The sequence below is a fragment of the Plecotus auritus genome (genome assembly GCF_963455305.1).
Source record: "Plecotus auritus genome assembly, chromosome: 1".
Classification (NCBI taxonomy): Eukaryota; Metazoa; Chordata; class Mammalia; order Chiroptera; family Vespertilionidae; genus Plecotus; species Plecotus auritus.
The window spans coordinates 25237133-25260250 of NC_137770.1; the positions used below are offsets into that span (position 1 = coordinate 25237133).

The following is a 23118-nucleotide window of genomic DNA, read 5'->3' on the forward strand; positions in this document are numbered from 1 at the left end:
GTCTGACTGACGGCTTAGGCCTGGTCCCCATGGGGAGTGGGCTTAAGCCAGCAGTTGGGACATTCTTAGTGCTGCCACGGAGGTGGGAGAGGCTCCGCCACTGCTGCTGCGCTTGCCAGCTATGAGCCCAGCTTCTGGCGGCTGAATGGCGCTCCCCCTGTGGGAGCGCACTGACCACCAAGGGGCAGCTCCTGTGTTGAGCACCTGTCCCCTGGTGATCAGTGTGCGTCATAGTGACTGGTTGTTCCGCCGTTCGGTTGATTTGCATATTAGCCTTTTATTATATAGGACTAGAGGCCTAGTGCACGAAATTTGTGCACGGGGCGGGGGGTGTCCCTCAGCCCAGCCTGCATCGTTTCCAATCTGGGACCCCTTGAGGGATGCCTGACTGCCTGTTTAGGCCCAATCCCACTTAAATGGGCAGTCAGATATCCCTCTCACAATCCAGGACTGCTGGCTCCCAACCACTCACCTGCCTGATTGCCCCTAACCGCTTCTGCCTGCCAGCCTGATCACCACCTAACCACTCTCCTGCCAGCCTGATCGACGCCTAACTGCTCCACTGCTGGCCTGATTGCCCCTAACTGCCCTCCCCTGCAGGCCTGATTGCCCCCAACAGCTGCCCTTGCAGGCCTGGTCCCTCCCAACTTCCCTCCCCTGCTGGCCTGACTGCTCACAACTGCCCTCCCTTGCTGGCCATCTTGTGTCCACATGGGGGTGGCCATCTTTGACCACATGGGGGCAGCTATCTTATGTGTTGGCGTGACAGTCAATTTGCATATTACCCTTTTATTAGATAGGATAATATAACAAATATAAAGAATCCTTTAATGTCCTGTTCTATTAACAGGTCTATCTTGTGAATGAATGATAGGCAAATCAGATTTCAAGTCTATCCGCTGCTCTTAAACCAAATTGTTAGTTATTTCAATGACTACCTACTCTCAAGTAAAATAAACCCAAAGCATAAGAAGTTCATCAGAGATACCATCTCTATTCTAAAGCGTAATCCAGGGACAGAAATGCAGGGCATATTGAGAATGCAAGCCATGCTTCAATCAACAATTTAGTGGTAATTCTAATAGTCAAGTCTAGCACGTTCATAAGGTAAGCTGAAAACAGAGGCTTAAAATCTCATAGGGTTTTGTTCCTTTTGTGAAGTGATTCTTGTCCTCTGAAATAAAGTGCCCTAAGTTACTAAATATCCTTAATGTGAGAACATTTAATATCTTATATGCTATTTTATTAGTTATAAACTCTTTAAGCTAATCGAATTTAGTCTCTTTAGCTCCCTCACAGCCCCAGTACTTTACTCTTCCTCATTTTTATCTAAATAAAACTATGGGTTAGAAGAACTGGGGGAAGAAAGAAAATGATGGTATAAACATATATAAAACTGTGATGAATGATCTTCTGTTCCCTCTACAGGAGGCACGAGCTAACTCCCTTCTTGGGAGTTCTGAGTCCTCCCTAAGATAGATATTCTGACAGATTCAAAAAAACGTATTTTCCATATACTTCATAGTTCAGTGAAACTCAACCAGTATAATCCTCAGTGAAAAAAAAAAAATCCACGCAAGAATGGTAATACTCTGAATTTTCAAAGGAATGTGAGTTGCTGGAAGCTAATCAAAAGAATGAGGACTTATAAATGAAGCAGTTTCTAAAAGTGAATATTAGCAAAACTGTCTCCTTCTTCAAAACTTCAATGCCCTGCAAGCACCACCTTGTTTTTTTAAAATCACCCACCATTTCAAGGTATGGAAGCATTAAAAATTACAAGAGACCAACTGTCTAGATATGTCAGGCCATGGATTATAAGATTATATTCACATATGAGGAATAAGGCTACGTATGACACCTCCACTAACTAGTATCCGATTCAGTTGGTATTCTCAAGTACTCTGAATGATGTTGGGCTTTAGAAGTTTAAGGAGTTTTTAAAAATTTAAACATTAGAAAATATCAAAGACACACATTTATATCTGCAATTGTGAAAATGCAAACTGACTTAAATGGCTTCTCTATTCCTTAGACTTTCTAGAAAATAATATTTCTACCAGACAAAGGGCAGTGTAGTGATCAAAATGAGATGCTACATTACATATTTTCCAAATGAAAAGTGTGGATATTTCTCTAGAAAAACGACCTAATGAACTACTTCACAAATGTCTGCACTTAGAATTTCTCAATTATAATGAATTAATCCTATATAACAAAAGCCTAATATGCTAAGTGTCTGGTATTCTGGTCAGCCGTTCAACCAATCAAAGCATAATATGCTAATGATATGCTAAGGCTGCTCAACCGCTCACTGTGACGTGCACTGACCACCAGGGGGCAGACGCTCCAACCGGTAGGTTAGCTTGCTGCTGGGGTCCGGCTGATTGGGACTAAGCAAGATGGGCCAGACATGCCCTGGAGCCCTCCCCTGATGCCTCCCTAGCTAGCCAACCTCCCACGTCCCTCCCCGGCCCTGATCATGCACTGGTGGGGTCCCTTGGAGAGCTGGTTTCGGCCCTATCCCAGAGGCCAGGCCCAGGGACCCCACTGGTGCACAAATTTGTGCACTGGGCCTCTAATAATAATATACAGAGTACACTAAAACAGATAAAGATAATCAAGTGGTGAATGATACTGAAATAAGAAAATATGTTTGAACTGGGATAGTAGTTGAAAAGATAAGTAATGATAGAGAGCACAAAGACAATTGTTTTATTTAGAAGAAAAACTTTGGTAAACATTGCCTTAGCCATAGAGTGAATTTTAATTTTGCACAAACTAATGAACACTACATTTTTATAAAAAGAGCAAATGACAAAAAATTAAGCTGATAGAAGACATTTCTTTACATAACCAAATATCAGGGAAGCTCATAGAATCAATACTGATTCAGCCCAATAGAATACGTGGAACATGGTAACTGAGTCTAATGATAATCCTGAATCATAAAGAAACTTTTAACTCTTTATGGCCTGACTTTTCTGTGAAGTCATCCTTTCTCTGTAATGGAGGCCATTCTGATATACAAGTGTAAAATACTCAGATAGCTCCCTCACACATATATTTAAAAAGAGTTTCTGTCATGTTATAGACAGTGAATAGGAACTCAATATTTCACTAGAGCATAGCTCCATGACAGCAAGGAATTTTGAGTACATTTTATATTTTTGTTTACACTGTTTTGAGTACACACTATCAAACCAGAAGACCAACAACTTAAGTTATGACCATTTCATACAAGAACTTCAAAGTGATTTATTCCTTGAAAATCTTGATAGGTCATGAAGGATTAACAAAGTCTATGAAGGCAAAGACAGAGTACACTTAGAAAAAGATTAATAAAAATGCTAGCTTCTAGGTACCTGAGAATTAGACCCTTTTGGGAATTTACTAAACTAGGATCATATAATAGGAAGGGTAACTACTACACTAGAGACTTTTGTGGAGAAGCGTTCAAATGAAAGAAAGGATGTCAAAACTGGTTCGGCATCCTTCATAGCAAAGCCAAGGCTATGGCTTCAGATCATTTCTTCCCTGAGAGCAGATTCCCCAGGAACCGTTCAAGCCATGGTGGTATTGGTAAACTGTACTCCTACATCTTCCCATTGATCTTATTATTGTTATTTTTACCAATAGAAGGAAGATATTAGCACTTGGAAAAGTCTTGAATTACCTGGTGCCGGGCTCGACTCTGGTCCAGAAGCTGCCGGGACTGAAGTTTTTGTTGTTCAAGTTGCTGCAGGGCAAAATGGAGTTGGTAACTGCCAGCTGTGGGGTGATACTTGTGCTGGGGGACTACGCCGGTAGCCTTGCTATATGCGTTGTTTTCTACCTCTCCCTCCCAGGCAAAGCCACCTGTTTGGAGGCCCCTAAAGGGAAAAGAAAGCAGATTTCTTAGGGTGGTTGGGTGAACAAACTTAAGGGGAGAAATATCTCAGTTATTTTTCCTTTATAGTGCTAAACACAGTTTGAATTACAAATCTATTTGTGTGATAAATGATCTGAATCACCCACTAAAATGTAGCTCCATGAACAAAAAGACGGGGTCTACTCTGCTCTCCTTTCTATTCATTGTTTTTAAAAAATATTTTTTTCACTGATTTCAGAGAGGAAGGGAGAGAGAGAGAGAGCGCCAGAGATAGAAATATCAATGATGAGAGAGAATCTTTGATCAGCTGTCTTCTGCACGCCCCACACAGGAGATCAAGCCTGCAACCCGGGCATGTGCCCTGACTGGAAATTGAACCATGACCTCCTGGTTCATAGGTCATCACTCAACCACTGAAGCATGCTGTCCGGGCTATTTGTAGCTCTTATAAGGCTTGGCACATGGCCAATGCTCAATAAACATCTGTTGAATGTTAATTTATTAAAATAGTAATTTCACCTCCCTGTGACTGCCACAAGGTCCCCTAAGAGGAGCCCAGAGAGTTTCGAATGCAGGATAGTAGGTTAAAGTAGGAATGGAGGCACAATCATCTTCTCTAACATCAACTTTAAAATATAGGGGTGAATTATACAGAATTCTTGGTGTTTTAAGCCATCCAATTGTGAACTATCTAAATCTTTTAAACAGGTGTTCACATATATATGGGCTTATATTCTCATCGTAGGATGAAATAACTGGTGTGAAAAGATGTATTTGTCCTTATTCTAAACTTACCTCACAGCGTCTTCCTCATCCAAGCTGACACGTAGCCTGAAAAGAGGAGAAAGGTAAAGGGCCTGTGGCCTTTTGGACTGTTTAGTACCCATGCTATGCTATTTGTTACACACTATCTTCCTTGTCCAAATTCTAAAATTTAGATTCTGGTGCCTCGTCTGTGTACATCTGAGTCAAAGTCTTCACAACTACAGGTTCCTACATATCTCTAATCTCTTCCAGGTAAAAATCCCCATTTATACCACATAACACGCATGAGGATGGCTATTATTGAAAACAAAACAAAACAAATGGAAAATAAAAAGTGCTGGCAAGCATGTGGAGAAAGTGGAACTCTTGTGCATAGCTGGTGGGAATGTAAAATGGTATGACGGCTGTGGAAGCACTCTGGTGGCTCCTCAAGAAGCTTAAAACAAAAATTCCATATGACTCAGCAAGTCCATTCCCAGGCAAATATCCAAAAGAATTGAAAGTAGGGACTCAGATACTTGTACATAGCAGCATTATTCACAATAGCCAAAAAGTGAAAACAACCCAGCTGCCCATTAGCAGATGAATGGATACACAAAATGTGAGATATACACACAATGGAATATTATCCAGCCTTAAAAGGGAAGGAATTTCTGACACATGCTACAACAAGGATGAACTCTGAAGACATGCTAAGTGAAATAAATCAGTTACGTAAGGGATTTCACTTATATGAGGTACTTAAAATAATAAAATTGAGAGATAGAAAGTAGAATGGTGGTTGTCTGTGGCTGGAGAGACAGGGGAATGAGGACTTATTGTTTAATGGATACTGGGTTTTAGTTTGGGGTGATGAGAAAGTTCTAGAGATAGATGGTGGTCATGGTTACACAACCCTGTGAATGTATTATATGCCACTGAACTGTACACTTAAAATGGTAAATTTTAGAAGATCCAAGATGGCAGTGGAATAGGTGGATGTCACACTCACCTCCTCCCAGAACCAAACTGGAATTACAACTAAAATATAAAGCAAACAACCTGAATAACCAACTGAAGACTAGCTGAAGAGAAGTCTTATAACCAAGGATTTACAGAAGAAGCCGCTTTAAGTCTGGTAGGAAGGGCGGAGACATGAAAAGGGCTGGCCCTGCTCCCCTGGGTGGCAAATGAGATTTCAAAGGAATATCTCAGCTGCAAAGGTTACCCCCTGAGAAGCATGGGCATCAGCCCAGAGCACTAGAGCCGGGAACAGGCACCCACGTAACACCTGGCTGTGAAAATCAGCAGGGATTCTGTCTGCTAGGAAGAGATGGTAGTCTGCTAGAGACACAGGCACTCTCTTAAAGGTTCAACACACAAAATCTTGTTCTGCATGCACCCAGGCCATGCAGAGGCAGGCAGAAACTGTATTGCTTTGTAGCTCCAAACAGGTTGCCAAGAACCAGTCACAAGCAGCGTCTGACACTGGCCTGCACCAGAGTCCCTTCCAAGAGGCCTCAGAATAAATACACCCAGTGGCCAGCTTCAGACATCTCTGACCATAATGATATGAAACTAGAAATCAATTATAAGAAAAAAAAATCGAAAAACACACACACACGGAGGCTAAATAACAGGTTACTAAACAATGAATAGGGTAACAATGAGATCAAGGAAGAAATCAAAAGACAGCTTGGAAAAACTGAAAATGAGAACACAACAACCTCAAGTCTATGGGACATAGCGAAAACAGTCTTAGGCTGGAAATTCAGAGCATTACAAGCCTATCTCAAGAAACAAGAAAAAATCTCAAACAATCTAACTTTACACTTAAAGGAACTTAAAAGAACAACAAACAAAGCCTAAAATGAGTAGAAGAAAGAAAATAATAAAGATTAGCATGGATGGACCTGGAGAGTATTATGCTTAGTGAAATAAGCCAGTTGGAGAAAGTTAAGTACCATATAATTTCACTTATATGTGGAATCTAATGAACAAAATAAACTAACAAACTAGAAACAGACTCATCGATACAGAGGACAGACTGACAGCTGTCAGAGGGGAGGAGAGGTGGGGGACCGGTGAAAAAGGTGAAGGGATTCAGCAAACAAATACAAAAACTCATGATACAGACAGCAGTATGGTGACTGCCAGAAGGAAAGGGGATGGGGGAAGTAGAAAAGGGTAAAGGGGGGATAACCTGACTTGGGGTGGTGAACACACAATACCATATACAGATGATGTATTATAGAATGTACACCTGAAACCTATATACTTTTATTAATCAATGTCACCCCAATAAATTCAATTAATTTTTTAAAGAGTGGTAAATTTTGTTATGCATATTTTACCACAATTTTTTTAAAAAGCTCCCCATATATTTTAGAACAGTCTCATTCAGCAGTCCTTCCACCTCCTTAATACTTTTTTTCAGTTATTCTCTGAAACTTCTTTAACTATCCTGAATTTTTTTCCTTTTTAAGGTACAATGACCAGAATATTGTACCTAGAAGAAACTTTAAAAATCTCATGTTGAGATTTTTAAATCTTACCCCAAACCCTGCTTACAGAAATTAAATAGTGCCTAATTTAAAGGTTCAGCACACACAATCTCATTCTACATGCATAGTGATTTAAATCCTCATGTGATTCTTTCCTTTATAAATGTCCGTTGGTATTAATGGTCATCTCAATGGCAGAGATGCAGCAACACTGAGGTGAGGTTGCAGATCTCCCTGGTCCTAACCTATAAGCTGCCTAGTTATGTACGGCCTGGGTCCTAATGACCCTGACAGAGACCTGTGGGGAGGAGCAAAGTGGGTGCCAGCTGAGCCAGAAGTCCCTGCCCCTTTCTGGACCTCCCTCACTCATATCTTGGTCTCTGCTTGGATTTTCCTGCTTTCAAAGAGCTTTCCAAGTACCTAGTTCAGAGAAAGTCTGTGTAATGTATTCTGAAGTCTGTGGATGAAAAGTTTTCTGCTCACATAATCTCACTTCCTATGTGTCACATCCCTTGATCATCTCCTCCCACAGTTTGGCTCCACAGTTCAGTTGCACGATTACACACTTTCAGCTAATCTTCTTGGAGAACAGTACCAAAAACCTCAGAGCTTATTTAGTAATTTTTTCGAGTATGACATTTGATCCTCAGTAATCCCTCCTGAAATGCCTCAATGTGCGAAGTGCTATACAGTGAAAAAGACATGATCTTTCCCAAGGGGCTTCCGGAGGTATGACGAAATGTGGCCACCAATGACTGAATACAAATACGTTCTTACATACATGAATAAAATGTTAACATTATTTGCAAAGTGAAGTGCTGAGCGAGAGTCAAACAGGAGTTACAGGGTTAGGAAAAGTGGGGCCAGAGAAACCTGTTAACTCTTTCATTAGGAGGGAAGAGGGAAGCTTACTGAAGGATAACACTTGCAAGAAGTGACTGTGCCCTAACCGGTTTGGCTTAGTGGATAGAGCATCGGCCTGTGGACTGAAGGGTCCCAGGTTCGATTCCGGTCAAAGGCATGTACCTTGGTTGCGGGCACATCCCCAGTGGGGAGTGTGCAGGAGGCAGCTGATCAATGTTTCTCTCTCACTGATGTTTATAACTCTCTATCCCTCTCCCTTCCTCTCTGTAAAAAAGTTAATAAAATATATTAAAAAAAAAAAGTGACTGAATGGCTAGGAAAACTAGGTGAGTTCTGAGTGGAAGGAGGGGCAAAGGAGAAAGGAATCCAGGTATAAATGAAGAGAAGGTTCAGGCAGAGTGAACTGAGCCAATCCTAATATATAAAAACCCTGGGTCCATCGCATCTGAAACGACCAGGCGGCTCGACCATTTGCCAGGCTGCACGCGCAGCAGGCGAGCGGGCTGAACTGCTGACCTCCTGGAGAGAGAGAGAGGTGGGGCTGATCAGCAGTGGCAGCGGCTGCTGGCGAGGCCCGGTTAGAGAAGCAGGGTGATCAGACCCTGCTTTTCTCTCCCTCGCCAGCAGCCAAGCATATCTCTCTCTCTCTCTCTCTCTCTCTCTCTCTCTTTCTCTCTCTCCCTCCCTCCCCCAAAGGTCAGCAGTTTAGCCACTCGCCAGCAGCCTGGGGCGGCTGCTGATCAGCCCCGCTCTATGATCAGGCCCAGAGATAGGCCCGGAGATGCTGACTGGCATAGAAACCGACCAATCAGAACCAAATCTGGGTGAATTGAGAGGAGCCAATGGCTGCCTAGGAGGCTGGGTTTTTGACACTGACTGGCATAGAAACTGACCAATCAGAACCAAATCTGGGTCAACTGTGAGGAGCCAATGGCTGTCTAGGAGGCGGAACTTTTGATGCTGACTGGCATAGAAAATGACCAATCAGAACCAAATTGGCCAGCAGAGGAGGGCAGTTGGGGGCGAGATCAGACCTGCAGGGGAGGGCAGGTGGGGGCTAGATCAGGTCGGCAGGGGAGGGCAGTTAGGGGTGATCAGGCAGGCAGAGGCAGTCAGCGGTAATCAGGTCGGCAGGGAAGGGCAGTTGAGGGCGAGATCAGGCCAGCAGGGGAATAGTTAGGTGTTAATCAGGCCAGCAGGGGAGTGGTTAGGGGCAATCAGGCAGGCAGGCAGGCAAGCAGTTAGGAGCCAGCAGTCCCGGATTGTGAGAAGGATGTCTGAGGGATTGTGACAGGGATCGGGCCTAAACCGGCAGTTGGATATCCCCCGAGGGGTCCCAGATTGGAGAGGGTGCAGGCTGGGCTGAGGGACACCCCCCACCCCCACGCACGAATTTCTTGCACCGGGCCTCTAGTGAACAAATAAACAGAAGGGAAGAGACATGATACAGCAGGAACTGCCTGGACGAATAACCTTGAGATTTCCATACAAATTGGGGCAGGTATTTGAATCTGGAATAAAACTATTATTTATGATAACTGGACCAATGGTCAGAAAATTCATCAATTATTTCTCTGCTTCCATTCCTGGCTTGCAAGTTTCTAGCCATGAGTAGCAATCTAGACTCAGGGATTAGATATTAAAGGATTTATGTAACCCTGTAGCTTATATCAGAATTCATCTCACCAGCTAGCTAGATAGGTTTATTTCTAAAAAACTGCTTTAATAACAAATATTCCTAAGAGAAATTTGCTTTAATGTCTTCTCATTATATATCAGACATCAAAGTCTGTAACGAGGCCCCCTTATTTGGAGATGAACAGCTACCGATTCTCAGGTGAGTGTTTACAAAGCAGTTCATGGATGTAAGGGGTAGGATAGTCAGCAACAGAAGCTCAAATAAGGGTCTTGGGATAAGAGGAGGTTTATTCATCCAAATGCACACATATTGAACAGACTGCATCATCATAAACTTTTATAGTGAAAGCTGTTTTTAATCTCATCAGTAACATAAACCCAGCCTCCAAATCACAAAAGGAAGTTTCTCAAGTGAGTAGAAGCTTTCCGCAAAGGCAGGAATGTTTATAGTGTGACACTGGCTGGGGGCAGGAGTGCTCAGCTGCGCAAGGCAATGTGGTAAGTTCCACGAGAAACGTACTGGCTTTGAGTTACAGGTGTTACTCGGCCATGGGATCTCCCAATTAAAGCCCAAGCCTTTGGGGTTTGGAGTATGCAAGTGCTCTAATGACTGACACAGAGGAGGCCAGGTGCGCGCTCACGTGGGCTTTGCCTGAGATTATATAGCTACACATGCCTCTCTATGGCACCTAATAGTTTCCTTTTCTACCCAAAATCCCATCCCACTTTCTGGAACCTCAATTCCAAAATTCGATCCTACTTTCTGGAACCTCAATTCATTCTAGTTTACAAGTCATACATTTTCTACTCCCACCAAATTTTTGAGATTCATTCAACTGTTCTTCTAAAATTTGGGTTTTATTCTATTATCCTCTTAGTATTTATTCTTTGCTTAATATTAAAATATAATATTGTACATATTCCATGTAAATAACTTCGAATAGTTTTATATCATTTCTAGAATGAAGTATACAGGGACAAGCAAGTTAACTGTGGGAGTGTTTAACATTTGATTCAAATTCAAAGGTTCAAAATGAACTATGCTGTATTTTGCCTTGCAGCTATAGGCAACACTATAGTATTTCTCATAACCACATTCTCATTAGCCTATTCATGTAGAACTTCATCTTACTTTCTATGTTACACTGTGGCACTGCAGGGCTAAATGTTTCTTGCCATGACTGCCTTCCTGAGAACACCTCAACCTCTAGCCAATACACACCGAAGGGCTATGCTTCTCCCTTCTCTTTAATATCTGGTCCATCAAATGGATGTTGGTTCTAAGGAACCTGGAGGCAATACGTAAAATGCACCACTGGTCCTGAACAAAGCAAAAATGTTCAGCAGGCTGTTGCACTGTCCCTAAAGAAATGCCCTCAGGGTGAAGGTTTCCTGAGAATGATGTGATGTCACAGTGTGGGATGCGGCAGAGGAACATGACAGCTGTACTAGTACATTCCCCCAGCCTCCTCCACCCAATCCCAACAAAACCTGAGCTATCAGGACAGGGATGCCACTATCCCTCTTTGGGGTGCTGGGGAGTGTGTGGGTATGCTTTCAATTGTCATGCTAATGGGGGTAGGGGTTACTGACATTTAATAGGTGGAGGTCAAGGCTGCTGCAAGTCTACAGATGCAAGAAAGAGCCCTGGACTAGGAAAAATATGTGCTGCTCAAAATGTCAGTGGTGCTTCTAATGAAAAACACCGCAAGGCCACGAACCAAGTGCTTTCTGGGGGAATCTTACTATGTGAAGAGTATCCACCCATTTCCAAGACACTTTATGGAACGTGTAGATATTTAAGGACAACAGAGGCTGCTTTTTATTCTCAGTCTCACACAGAGCAGTTCTGGCACATCGTAAGTGCTGCAAACGCGCTGTAAATGCTACAAACCCCGCAGGACAGAAGGGTTCCCTGAGCGATACCAAGCAGAGCTGGCCAGGATAAGGAACTTACATGATCAGGGAGGCATGACATAATGTGGTGGGGACTCCCCTTGGCTTTGGGGAGTATTTGTGGGTTTGGGGGGTATTAGTAAATAATACTGAAGCTGTCTACTAACAATTCTTAAGACTTGCTGTTGGTTACTGGTGACTGGGAACAGGGATAGCTAGCCAAATAAAATCTGGGCTTAAAATTATTTAAGTGGAATGAGTTAGATGGACCTGCCAAGAGATTTTATGCTCATGGCGACCAGTGTCTAGATTTATAAGAGAATTTTGATGTTGGAATGTGATTTGAAATGATCTCTGAAAATGCAGGTGTCAAAGACTAAAATTTATTTTTTACCTTTGAGTTTGCTCCTTAAGACTATATACTTTTTTTAAAAAAAAATCTAGATATTGTTTTTTTAAATTAAATTTTATTGGGGTGACATTAGGCAACATGAACATATAGGTTTCATGTGTGGATTACTAAATTACAACTATAAGACTACATACTTTTAACTTCTGTTTTGAAGCTATGAAGTTGTATCAAGATGATTCTTTTGCAGGAAGAGGCAGTGCTAAAGATACAGAAAAGCTCAGAAATTATCTGGAAAAACTATGTGAACTTTTGATGACCTATATGCTAGGTCAAAAGGACAGAACTATATGACATTATAAACGGAAGCTGATCTTTCTGCTGGAGAACAGGGCGAAAGGACTTAAAAACCTTTAAATATTTTGTTTATTTGAGAGGATGAAAGGCTCTTGGGAAAGGATTAAAGAAATAATCCAAGAAAGAAGGCAAAAAGAAATAAAAGGTTTTGGATGCTGGAAAGAAATAAAAACCAATGCAAAAGCTGAGTTGGTAGTGACAGAATCCTGGAAGAAGAGCAGAGGCCCCGTGCCCCTGGATTGCACCACAGGCTCTCAACTAGATGACCCTCAGAACAGGAGGCACCTCAACTTAGTGACCAGGAGCTGGGCTCTAGAACAAGACTGTCAGGTTCAAATCCTGGCTCTACAACTAAAGCAGCATAAACTCTCTGTGCCTTGCTTTCCTCAGCTGTGAAGTGGGAATAGAAATCAATACCACCTCTCACGGGGCTTGTCCAAGATGTAAAAGTGATGGCCCATGTAAAGCATTTAGCACAATGTCTGGCACACATAATAAATGCTCAATAAATGTGAGCTGCTATTATTAACATTCTTTCCACGGCAAATGAATCCAAACCTTTGGGGAAAACAAACAATAAGGGCACCAAGGAATAGGTGTGAGCAAATCTATTACTTCTCAAGCTAGAGAATGCCCTAACCATAGGCAGGGTGCTGGCTCTGGTGGGGAAGTGAGGGCTCACTAACAATGCTGACCGGCAGGGAGGGGCAGCTGGCCAGGCAGAGGATGTGAGCGCTAATGAATGAGGGAGAGTAATCACAATCCGCCTTTCCCACCTCCAATTCTGTTAATAAAAGCCTAGGTTCTTAATAGTGATTATAATCCCCTTTCACCTTTTCAAAATGAAACAAAAGTAATTTTTTTAAAAGGGCAAGCAAAAACAATATATCCTCAATACCATAACCTGAGAAACACAAAAAGATAGAAAGGCAAAATCCAAGTCACCTCTCTGTCATCCAACAACCAAAGGTGGCTACCAGACCACCTTGCCGACATTTTGATGTATGCACTTCCTCTGTGTGGATTCCCACACACAGAGGTTTCTGTGCTGTCTGCAATAGAGTCTCATCTGGCAATATGTCGTGAAAAACTTCCCACAAGCTAGTCCTGGTTTTTGGCAGTTCTCACTCTACTGTTACCTTCTCTTACACTTAAAGTCAACCTAAACCCTTAAGCCTTCACACTTGAATGTTGGAAACCATGTGACAGCTTTATGTTTTTCCTTATCAAATTCCATGAATTAGGCTCATCATTCAAATCTGTTTAAATTTTTGTGAATCCTGATTGTCATCCAAAGTATTCAGTATCCCACCCTACTCATGTCATCTGAAAATAGGATTAGAATGTCTTCTAGATATATAAACACCTAGAATATAGTAGGCACTTAGATAAATATGAAAGGATAAGTAAATTCATTGATAAAAATGGTGAACTAGTGAGCCAATGACAGAGCCCCAGGGACTTTATTCTCAAACTTACACTGATTCATTGTTTGCATACAGTTGCATTAGTCACCAAATATTCCTAATGATAGTATTGTCCTGTTCACATTTCTCTTTTGTGCCCATGAGATTTCATTACACCTTGCCAAAACCCTGTTACAGTAATTCTTTTTAGTTCCCTGATCTTCTTTTATTTAAGTAATTCTGACACAGACAACAGTATGGTGGTTACCAGAGGGGAAGGGAAGTGGGGGAGGTAGAAGAGAGTAAAGGGGAGATAAATAGTGAGGAAGGAGACTTGACTTGGGGTGGTGAACACACAATACAATATACAGATGATATGTTATAGAATTGTACACCTGAAACCTATATAGTTTTATTAACCAATGTCACCTCAATAAATTCAATAAAAAACTTATATGTTAGAATACAAAGAGTGCTCAATGAAAAATAAATAAAATAATTCTACCATGAAGGGAAATGAGGGTTAGTCTAGCATGACTTATTTCTTTCATGAATCAATGCTGGGCTTAAGTGATTCCCTTTTCCTTCTCTACAGGCTGCCAAATCATTGGTTTGCTAATCCATTAGATTTGGGCTTGAAACTGACATCTCAATTACCAGTTTATACATTCAGCATCCAATTTATTTCTAGCTCTTCCCTTCCTTTCCCAGTGTATGAGCTCCTTCTCTGCACATTAAATCAAATGCTGAATCACAATCACGAGGACTAGAATCACAAATCAGGAATTAGTAATCACAAGGACTGCTCCTCCTTGGATATAGAAATTCAATTATTAAGTAGAGAAAATAAGATTGATTCAATAGCTTGTCTTTTTTGAGTTTCATTTTCCTCGAGGAATAAAGGGTTTGGATAGGACAAAGATGTACCCTGAACTAAGAACCTAAATAAGAAGGAGACTGCATATGAACTGGCACCTAAAAAATAAATGTGCCACCTATTGTTTATACACATCTTTACCGAAAAGCCAGAAGTGGAAGTGGGATAACAAATTAAAATAAGATGGCTCAAGCCCTGGCCCATGTGGCTGTTGGCTGAACATTCACCCATGCACGAGAGATTGCCCGTTTGATTCCCGGTCGGGGTATATGCCCAGGTTGTGGGCTCCATCCCTAGTAGGGGTCGTGCAGGAGGCAGCTGATCAATGTTTCTCTATCTCTCATCGATGTTTCTTCCTCTTTCTCTCTCACACCCTCTCTCTTTAAAATCAATAAAACCATTAAAAAACAACAACCATAAGGTGGCCCAAAATCAATAGAAGCCTCCCCAAAAAGATTCAAGAATCAAAAGAAATTAAGAACACGAGTAGAATACAGATAAGGTATATATTTTGAAATACATAATTATAAGCAATTGAGAGGGGTAGCTTTCTGATTATTCAGTCAATAGCTGAGATATAGAAAAAGAAAAGGAAGCAGTAGTGATGACGGGAAGAATTCTAGGGGGGATAATTTGACTAACTACTTTGATTTTATTAAATATTGTGTGAGAATAACATAAACTTGGGAAGAACACCCTGAGGTATCAGGTCTAAAAAGCTAAGAGCTGATATGCCTGTTCTTTAAAAATACAGTGAGATCCCAGCCAGTTGGACGTGACAATGGATACAGAATGTGAACCAGAATTCTGCTGTCTCCACACTCGTACCACTCCGTGATTGATGGAATGATCCCCAGGAGGAGAAAATAAGGGCAGAAGTTGGATTTCTCAGTACATCTGGCAGAGACTCTAGGGGCAAGCTTTATGGAACGCAAAGCTGGATATAAAACCAAACCTTTTAAAAGGTAAAGTTCAGAGCACTGTTCTAGAAGGCAACTTAGGATTCTGGGAGCCAGCTAGTTATGTAGATGGAGCCTCCTTGGTCCTTTATTAGCAAACTGAATCTGAAAAGACAGACTGATCCTTAGCCTTATGAACAAGAAATGTCTTTGATCTAGCTCTTTACTTTGGCATAACCAGCATACCACATGAAGCCTGAAAAAATGAACTAAAAAAGTGAGCAGAGTGACCTTTAAGAAAGCCAAAAGAGAACTCCCTGACACCAGTTCATTCAACAATGAAGACGGAGTCCAGCGCAGCAGGATTTTTATCAAAGTCTGATGCCTTTGTGACAACTGCAGTCACACACGAGCACAGCCGGCCCTTGTAGAACTGGACCGCCATTGCCCAGCTTTCACACCCTGCAAAGACAAGCTAGGAAAAGCCTTGCAAATGGAAGTTAATGTGCACATTGTCTAGGGCAGCTGACATGCCAGTTTCCAACTACTTTCACATTGAACTGAAGCTGGTTCAAACCTAGTGCACACAAACAGCTTGTGAGGCGTCACACATTTAGAATGCCTGCCTCATCACATCCGTTAGGCTCCGTTAGTTTCTCCTCTTTTCCCCAAGAAGCAACACAGCAGGCATCTTGGAACAGTCCAAGTCTACAGCGTTTCCGGCTTCAGTAACCTGTCTCTGCCCCCTTTTTTAATTGGCCAAGAGAAGTGGGAGACAACTCCAAAAACTCCACTTTCCTTCCTCCCTTCCCCTCCATTCCTCCCTCCTCCCCGCCTCACCTTCTCCTCTTGTCATTTTTCTTTATAAAGATTTTTAAAATTTTATTTTGTATTGATTTGAGGGAGAGGGAGAGAGAGAGAAACATCAATGTAAGAGGTAAGACATTGATCAGTTGCCTCCCGCACATGCCCCGACTGGGGATCAAACCTGCAACCTGGGCATGTGCCCTGACTGGGAATTGAGCCCACTACCTTTTAGTGTATGGGACGATGCTCCAACCAACTGAGCCACACTGGCCAGGACAAGATTTTTAAAATATAAAATTGGAAAATACTAGGGAAATCAAGAAAAGATTAAAAAAGAAAACCATTGGATTAAAGGAGGGAAATAAAATGTGTACTAATGTTCAAGCCTTTTTTTACTTGAACAATCTATGGAAACAAACAAACCGTCATTGTACCAGGAACTGGCCTCTTAATCACCATGTCCATAGCATGGCTGCAATGGCACATGCTTCTCTCTTGCCAAGACAAGTCTACTAAAATCTGCTGTCCTCAAGATTTACTAAAGGGCTTGGTGCAAAGTCACAGCTGCTGCGAAACACAGGCACCTGCCTCTGCTAGGATCAGACATCACCCCGGTTCTCGGCTGCTTGCACTGAATTACCAGCCCCAGGAGAGGCAGCACAGCAGAGCATCACCTGGGAATACGTTAAAAATAAAAATAATCCAGCCTTACCCCAGATCTACTAGAACCAGACACTCCGGGGTTGGGCCCAGTAACCTGTGTTTTAACAAGCCCTTCAGGAGATTTGGACACACCCCACTGAGAACCACCGGCAGAGTGGTTAAGAGCATGGATTCTGTGGCCACTTGTTTGGGTTTGAATCCTGACTGCCATTCACCAATGTGTTATCCTGGGCAAGTCACTTCACTTCTCTGTGCTTAGTCTCTTCATCTGTAAAATGAGGATGGTAACAGTACCTGTCTCACAGGTTAGCTGTGATCACTAAGTCAGTTATTATACGTAAAGCTTGGAAAACAGCTGCTGGCACACAGTAAAAGCTATTAAATGAGATAAAGTACATAAAGCATTTAGGGCCTGGTATACTGGAAGCACTACGTGTTACTCTCAGCTACTATCACTTTTTATCTATGATCTTATTTTTGAGGTTCATACCCTAGATTTCTCATAGATCAATAGGTAATCCATATTCTTATATGGTAAACTGTGTCTTCTTGGTATAGAGAAGCTAATTAGTTTTGGTATGACTATGATAAAAGTCGAAATATAGAATTTGTATTTTAGGAATTGAATCAAACAAAAATTCTTTGCCTCTAAGATCTCTAAATCCAGACATTACATTTGCTGATGAAGAAATGGATGATTCATCTCTGAGTCTGGCTATGGCCTGATTCTCCACAAACACTGAGTCCATAAATGGCCAGGAGACTAACAGGGACATCTTTCATTATCTCTTCTTCTTCTTTACATCCCTTTCATGAATCATGGTTCTCTTCTACACTTAATCTCGGCCAAAAGACCGAGGAGTGATGGATCCCTTCTAAAATACCATAGCTGTTGAACAATGTTTGTTAAACCACAGTTAAAATGACAAATCGCATTTATATGACATGTTGACAAGCAGCTGTATGATCAAGCCATTGTAAGAAACCAAGAGGACCCAAATTCCACAATTTCCACCCTCTAGAATCATGAGCGTTCCCTAGTATGGAATTACCCACCATCTAAAGTAGCCATCCTAATCTTTCAGACCTGCTGGTTCAGATCTGTGAAAGAAATTAAGTTATATCCAGAAAAGTCAGCACACAAAGCAAGTGGAAATTTAACCCAAATTGTAAGCAAGCCATACACTTACAGTTTCTTCAGTCTCTTTATGTGTTCTGCCCACACATGAAGTGTGATATTAGTGCCTGGTGCAAGTGAAAAATTGTACAGATTCATAGATGACAGTAAAGATATTTGTAATGCTGAACTATATAGCTCCAGCTACTAAAGCTTTCTTCACTTTTTGTTGTATTGTTAATCCTCACCAGAAGATATTTTTCCATTGATTTTTCAGAGAGAGTGGAAGCGAGGGGAGAGACAGAGAGAGAGAGAGAAACATCAATGTGAGAGAGACACATTGATTGGTTGCCTCCTGCAAGTGCCCCAATTAGGGTAGGGGATCAAGCCTGCAACTGAGTTACATGCCCTTGACTGGAATCAAACCTGGCGCCCCTCAGTCTGCAGGTCAATGCTCTATCCACTGAGCCAAACCGGCTAGGGCAGTTTTCTTCACTTTTGTTCACAGAAAGATTGTTTCTTATATTTCATCAATGAATTTATTTTCAGAAATATTTCCACCTCCCCTTTGCACATTATCATCATCTATATATATAAAAGGCTAAGTAACCAACTGTCCATCCATCCGACCAGTACATATGACACACACTGTAATTTAAAAATAAACTTTGACTCACGCATGCACGATACATATAAAGCTCTGGCTGACGTACAGTCGGTCACTTAGCCTTTTATATATATAGATTTTGACATGTAATATTCTGCATTAACATAATTACTGCATCAATCTTTCTTCTAATTAATTTCCTTTCAATGTGCATGAATCCATGCACTGGGCCACTAGTCAATAATAAACAGGTTCAGACCAGCCTGAGATGCCACTGTGAAAAGACTGGTACTGACTTTTCTCTCCCCATTAGTAGAGAAGATAAACTTCTCCACTAAAGGGCATGAGCTTTCCCATCAGAAATAAATGACCCAAATGTTAACATAGCTAAGGCTATTTCATCATCTGTACTTACCAGGTAAGGATAAGACCTATGTAATGGCCATGTTTTTTTGGAAATAAATAGTATAAATCATACAAAGCACAGGAGGTGGCATGGACTGAACACTCAATAAATGTTAGTCCTCCCTTCCTTTTGTTATCCTATTTAACAAATGGCAAAATAGAATCCTATCACTTCAAAACAAGGGAGAAATATTTCTGAATTAATAATAAGTTGCAAGACATGTTAAACAACATAAGATCAATTTAAAATTAATATATGCTTACTATGAAAATGTGTAAGTACTGAAAAGTGTAAAGAAAGAGAAGAAAGTCACCCATAGTTCCATTCTGTAACCATGGTAGTTGGTATATTTCATTCTAGTTTTATTCTAGCACATTATAATTATACTAGAGGCCCGGTGCACGAAATTCATGCATTCAGGGTGATCCCTCAGCCCGGCCTGCACCCCCTCGCAGTCTGGGAGCCCTGGGGGGATGTCTGACTGATGGCTTAAGCTGGCGTTGGGACATCCTTAGCGCTGCTGAGGAGGCAGGAGAGGCTCCCACCACCGCTGCTGCACTCGCAAGCCACGAGCCCAGCTTCTGGCTGAGCGCACTGACCACCAGTGGGCAGCTACTGTGCTGATCGTCTGCCCCCTGGTGGTCAGTGTGCGTCATAGCGACTGGTTGTTCCACGGTTTGGTAGATTTGCATATTAGCCTTTTATTATATAGGATTATCCAACTTTTATCATTTAATGCAGCCAAGACATATGGATATATTTTATCTACGAATTTAAAAATATGTGTGTGTGGCCCTAACCGGTTTGGCTCAGTGGATAGAGCGTGGGCCTGCGGACTGAAGGGTCCCAGGTTCGATTCCGGTCAAGGGCATGTACCTGGGTTGCGGGCACATCCCCAGTAGGGGGCGTGCAGGAGGCAGCTGATCGATGTTTCTCTCTCATCGATGTTTCTAACTCTCTATCCCTCTCCCTTCCTCTCTGTAAAATATCAATAAAATATATTTAAAAATAAATAAATAAATAAATAAATAAAAATATGTGTGTGTGTGTTTTTAAGAAAAAACTCTCCTAACTCTGTATGCCACTGTGCTGGGAACAGGACACTAGCTTTAGAAAACAAGAGGAAAGCATCCTAGCTGGTCTGGCTCAGTGGATACAGCGTGAAGAAGGGAGCACTTCATATGGGAGAAATCAAGAAAGGCTTCAAAGTGGAGGTGGTCTCAAAGATGTCCAGCAATTAGACAATTGGAAAGGACACCCCAGGGAGAAGGAATAACATATACAAGAGCAGGGAGCAACAGGAAATCCAATGTAGCCAAATGCTGGGGGTGGTGGAAGAGGGAGAGATGCTGTAATCAAAACTGGTAAGACATGGATCTCTCATATATCCTGAAATAGAAATGTTACTGGTCAAAATTTCCATTTAAGCAAAGCACAGCACACAGCTTTAATTGGAATCACTCGTGCTCATAATGAAGCTACAATGAAAAGGCTAAAAAAAGCTAAGGTTTGTGGAAGGCAAAGGGCATGAGCGAGTGTGGCTTAGGACAGCCAAGCACAGAGAAACCAAGTCTTACTGCCTCCACTACCATTAGTGTGGGGCTTTCTAAATGCCTGATTTCAAGCTAATCCCCTTTCATGCCTTACCATGGCTAGTCTTCACAGAGACCCATCGAAAAAGATATCACTATTCTATTTTACAGAGGAGGAAACTGAGACTGAGGTTAAATAACTTAGGTATGATTTTATACAGAGTAAGTGAAAGAGCTGCTTTAGCACCTCAATCTGTATGACTCCAAAGTTACAATGAAGAACAGAAGATTAGAAGCTAAAATAGCACTCGCTAAAATAGGAACTGTTTTGGGAATACTAAGATCATCCAAGACCCACACAAATACGCTCAACTGAGTTTTGACAAAGCTGGAAAAACCAATAGCCATTTGTTTGTTAGCAAATGGAGCTGTAGCCATTGTACATCCATAGGCAAAAAAAACTGAACCTCAAACTAACCTCATACTTCTTTTTTTATTGATTTCAGCGAGAGGAAGGGAGAGGGAGAGGGGGATAGAAATGTCAATGATTAGAGAGAATCACTGATCAACTGCCTCTTGCATGGCCCCTACTGGGGATCAAGCCCGAAACCCAGGCATGTGCCCTGACTGGAAATCCAACTGTGACCTCCTGGTTCATGGGTCAACACTCAATCCACTGAGCCACACCAGCCAGGATAACCTCATACTTCTTACAAAAATGAATTCAAAATGGACTATGGATTTAAATGCAAAACATAAAACTATAAAAGCATCCCAAAGATGATTTTTAAAAACATTTGAAACAAAGACATGCTTCAGTTTTAGCTACAGGCCCTAGGAAGATAATGATGAAGACAGGGAAGAGTAGATGCCAGGCAGTGTGCTAAATGTTTTCATTCTTTAACTCACTTTATCCTTAAACATTCCAAGAAGACAGAGACTAATGCCATAGATGAGACAAATGAGGGCGAAGAGGTCAAGCTCACACAGAGGCCAAGCACTTGTATGCTCTGCAGTGCCACCTGCCCTATTGCTACCACTGCCCTACACTGGGGGGTGGGAGGATGGGAGAGATGGGAGGGCTGGCCCTCTGAAATGATAAATATTGGACATAAAAAGTAAGATTTTTTCTTTTTGATGCATGATTGACTTTTTAAAAAATATATTTTTATTGATTTCAGAGGATGAGAGATTTAGAGAGAGATAGAAATATCAATGATGAGAGAGAACCATTGATCAGCTGCCTCCTGCATGCCCCTCACTGGGGACTGAGCCTGCAACCCAGGCATGTGCCCTGACTGGGAACTGAACCGTGACTTCCTGGTTCATAGGTTGACGCGCAACCACTGAGCAACGTTCGCTGAGCCACAATTGACTTTTAAAGGTGCCTGAACAAAGTTCAAATCTAGATGGAAGCAGAGCCAGCTGAACCAGGAACTTCATTTATTCCTTCACCCCTTTTCATTCTCCCTCTGTATATAAACGGCTAGGCCAAGAGGCAAGTGCCTGTCCTTGACCACCTGGGAGCCACAAGGTCAGGGGCTGCCCTTCCGTTCCAAACCGTCTTTACATCTCAATCCACAGTGGCAGGTGTGGACTTCCAAGAGAAACAAAGGCCGGAGCCTCCAGAGGCGCACACATACTTCCACCCAAGAGGACTTCAGACCCCACGGAGGGCTTTCATGTAGTGGGATGTTACTGATGGAGAGACTGCCTGTCTGTAGCACGGGGGTTCTCACCTTTTACATTCCTCTTCAGACAGCAAGGGGAGAAGATAACATCACTCATACCTGGTAAAGCTATTGGTCAAGCAGGCTGCTCACTGTCCAGTATTAAAGCCTAATGCGGAAAGATAAATTTACGCCTACTCTGAGGTGTTAACAGCTGTTCCCTTTTATTCTACTACTTGCGCCCACCTTCCTTCTTTTTGCAGGAAGGGACACAGAAATTCTCCACATACCCGGCCTTCTTCACAGTGACACCACCTCTGAAAGCCGACTGGGAGCAGCTGCCCAGGTACGGAAGGGTTAAGGCGAGTCCTGTGCTGTTGGCTCTCCATTGCTATCACTTTGAAAAGCCGCTGGGTTTACAGGAAGAGTGTGAGAATGTTGCAGCTTTCCCAGCCAACATTTGGTTCCCATTACCGTGAATAATCTCTCTCCTCCCTCCTGCCCTAGCCCCCACCCTTTTTCTACTTTTTCCACATTTTATATTAAAAGTACATCAAACACTTTTCTTCCTTTTTAATATTTTCCTTAAGCTTCCTTCACTCAATCTGCTGGGTTCTGTGATTTTTCTGGTTATTCATTACTTAGGGAGGAGGAAGGGGCAGACTTCTTGGATGAAATCAGTCAAAAACAAAACCAGGAGAGAAAAGCACCTAAGCAGTGTGGGGGAAAGAAGCTGACTCACAGGGATTCCTTCTTGGCTTAACTAACATTAAGGAAAGAAAGAGCCCACTGAGAACCCTTTACTTTCCAGCTTCTCGGCCCCATCTTGGTTGTATTCCTGTCCTAAAACAAAGCAGCCCCGAAGTAAAGTATCGGAAGACAGGGTCTATTCCTAATGTCATCATCAGTAC

The 23118-nt window shown here is 42.1% G+C and overlaps 1 protein-coding gene across 10 annotated transcripts in view; it reads right to left on the minus strand.

Moving 5' to 3' along the window:
• Positions 1-23118, minus strand: part of TTLL5 (tubulin tyrosine ligase like 5) — a 257649-nt gene that overhangs the window by 73306 nt on the left and 161225 nt on the right. For 7 of the 10 annotated variants that reach the window (XM_080661710.1, XM_080661713.1, XM_080661711.1 and 4 more), the window contains 2 exons: positions 4667-4702; positions 3677-3872 (listed from right to left, as the gene is read on the minus strand). In XM_080661710.1, the coding sequence (XP_080517836.1) occupies positions 3677-3872; positions 4667-4702 (232 nt within the window). The remainder of the gene's footprint in view (positions 1-3676; positions 3873-4666; positions 4703-23118) is intronic. The other 3 variants (XM_080661709.1, XM_080661708.1, XM_080661705.1) reach the window with 1 other exon arrangement.